At 45.8% G+C, this 2,811-nt stretch overlaps 1 protein-coding gene across 1 annotated transcript; it reads left to right on the top strand.

Annotated features, from left to right (window-relative positions):
* The first annotated feature begins 302 nt into the window (after positions 1 to 302).
* LOC103256373 (ATP synthase subunit f, mitochondrial-like) lies at positions 303 to 565 on the top strand. The gene is made up of 2 exons (XM_008054259.1): positions 303 to 424; positions 538 to 565. Exons 1-2 carry the CDS (start codon positions 303 to 305, stop codon positions 563 to 565), a joined length of 150 nt encoding a protein of 49 aa, XP_008052450.1.
* Positions 566 to 2,811: the final 2,246 nt, after the last annotated feature.

The following is a 2,811-nucleotide window of genomic DNA, read 5'->3' as shown; positions in this document are numbered from 1 at the left end:
GAGAAGTCAGGGTTCTGATCATCTCCGGCCTCTGATTCAAGTCCTGTGGGCCCTCTGCCTCGGGTAATGCCACTGACCGGTGGGCAAGCACTAGACCAGGTCGCCACACACCACCTCTGTTGATCCTTAAGCAACCCCGCGGTCAAGACTTGGCATCACACTTGGCGAGGCTGAGTTCCTTGCCTTGTCCACAGCCTCAGCCTCTGATCCCAGTCTCATCCCAGGACCCTCCACTCCTAAGTCCTTGCCGTGCCAACTCCCATTGAAAACAAAGTTCCGACAGCAGACTCCAGGACTCTAAAATGGTCTTGGTTGTACCAGCGAAGGAGAAGAAACTCATGGATGTCAAACTAGGGGAGCTTCCAAGCTGGATACTGATGCAGGATTTCACCCCTAATAGCATCCTTGGAGCATTTCAAAGAGATTACCACCGCACGACAAGTACATCAATGTGAAGAAAGGGAGCATCTCCAGGCTTTCTATAGTGTTGGTGGTTTATGTGCTTTTCGGCTACTGTCTTTCTTACAAGGAACTCAGACATGAACAGCTACACAAGTACCACTGAAGAGGGTGCACTCTGCTCTTCTGACCATGACCTCTTTGACCCAACACCCCTCCATGAGGAACCTGACCACTGCTGAATCGAACCCTTTCATACCCTAATGAGAACACCCTAATAAAAGATGACTGGAACCTGTGGACAAGGAAAAAGAAAAAGAAAAACAAAGTCCCGTCACTTTGATTGGCTGCTGGTTTTCAGGCAGAATAAAGTCATGGCCGGGAGAGCCTCTTGCACCTGGCTTCCTCCATGAAACCTGGATGGGCTCCTACTTGGTTCCGTCACCTTCATCCATTCATTCCTCCACTGCACATACAAGAACTGAGTGAGCTCTGAACTCCAAGCCTCATGGGACCAGCCCTGACAGTCATACACCTGCCAGGGAGCTAACGGTGTAACACTACTATCTTTCCTGCATTAGCCTTCCCAGCAGACAAAATCTAGTGTTGCCAGCAGCTAGACTTAAGGTCCAGATAAGTTTTCCTACGAATCCTTTTTCTTTTATTTTTTGAGTCAGGGACTCAAGCTGTCATCCAGGCCGGAGTGCAGTGACTTGATCACAGCTCACCACAGCCTCAACCTCCTGGGTTCAGGAAATCCTTCTGCTTCAGTCTCCCAGATAGCTGGGACTATAGGCATGCCCCACCACACCTGGCTAATTTTTTAGTTTTTTGGTAGAAATGCGGTCTCACTATGTTGCCCAGGCTGGTCTCAAACTCCTAGACTCCAGCAATCCTCTTGCCTCAGCCTCCCAAAGTTTTGAGATTATAGGCGCGACCCACATAGTCCAACTAATTATTTATTCTTCATCCAAAAAACACTAATACCAAAACACTTTAGATTTTTAGCACACAACTAAGAATAATTTTTGTCTTCAATCATTTTTCTACCCCAAATGGCCTCTATATTTGTTTTGGGAGAAAGGTTTCTCTTCCCCCTTCGTTACTTGATACAATGTACAATAAGGGACTGGATTAATTAAGCAGTCTTGATTGCATTTGAAAATAGATGTCCTTAAAAAATATTTTGTCTGGTCCCTATTTCATCAGAAATCAACATTAAATAATATATTTGTTTGTATTTCTGAAATACATTGTTAAGAACTTTTATGTCATAAGCTTAATCAAAGCCTCTGAAGCATTTGTATAGTTGAAAGAAAGACACATGGCTCACATTTCTGGCAGGGAACCAGGTGTTGCTACAGTTCAAAGGCTGTGAACCACATCAAAACTACCTGGGGGGAACACCTGGACGGGGGAGACCATGACGGGTACAATTTGGGGAACAGCAGACAGAAGCCAAAGACGAAAAGAAGGCTGGCTTGGTAATCTCCAAACGAGGGGTCTCCCAACCCATACCTAGCAGCAGCTCACCTGCTCACCTGTGCCTACTAAAGGATTAGTAGCATTTGACAAACTCCTATTACCTGAGGTGCAGCTGAGGGGAAATCCCAACCATCTAGAATACTAATCAGAACTCTGCTTTTGCAAAAAAAAAAAGCAAGTGACAAAATAATGAGAAGTTAACTTTCCAAAATAAACTCTTAATATGTCTAGGGCCAGTACCTAAAACTGACAGCATGCTAAATGTACCCATGAGCCTATTCTCATGCCATCGAGATTTGCTAACAAAGCAGAGAGGTGTAGCCCAAGGGCTGATCCAAGAAAAGGGAGACAGCCTGGCCTTGGATCCAACCATGTGTCGGTAGCCCACCCCAGACTAGCAGTGGGGAGAGGTGAAATCCAGTGGAGCGCAGGAGCTGGGGAGGGCTCATATCACAGGCGGCCTGAACAGCCTCTCTTTAGAGGTAAGCACAGGGAAATTCTGAGAGTTTCTGGGGCAGTCCACAGCTTCATAACTTTGTGCTCTAGTCGAGAAGCCACTCTCTGGCCCTGGCTTCACATACCTTATTCTAGACCACACAGGTTCTTGGTGTGGGGTTTGGCTCGTTTTCGGAGTGTCTCACACTCAGCCTGGTTTAATTCAGGCCATGATCCCAGGTTCGTGTGCACAGCAAGTTGCGTTTCTGCCCTATCACCAGGATACTGGAGTCAATGGTGCATGCTGAAGAATGTATTTCTTCATGGTAAGTGATAACATTATGAGGTTAAAATACTCAATCATGCAGATGTACATAATAATCTAGATTGTCATGCAAAATATAAAGTTATCTAGCACGTCACACTAAACTGATTTGACCTACCGATCTGGATAGTGAACAAAAGGTATCTACCTACTAATACGGACTTCGG

The sequence above is a fragment of the Carlito syrichta genome, unplaced genomic scaffold, assembly GCF_000164805.1.
Source record: "Carlito syrichta isolate Samal-C Ts95f unplaced genomic scaffold, Tarsius_syrichta-2.0.1 Scaffold78075, whole genome shotgun sequence".
In the NCBI taxonomy this organism is placed as follows: domain Eukaryota; kingdom Metazoa; phylum Chordata; class Mammalia; order Primates; family Tarsiidae; genus Carlito; species Carlito syrichta.
Note: the sequence above shows the minus strand (reverse complement) of the source record. Positions and strands in the feature narration are given on the sequence as shown.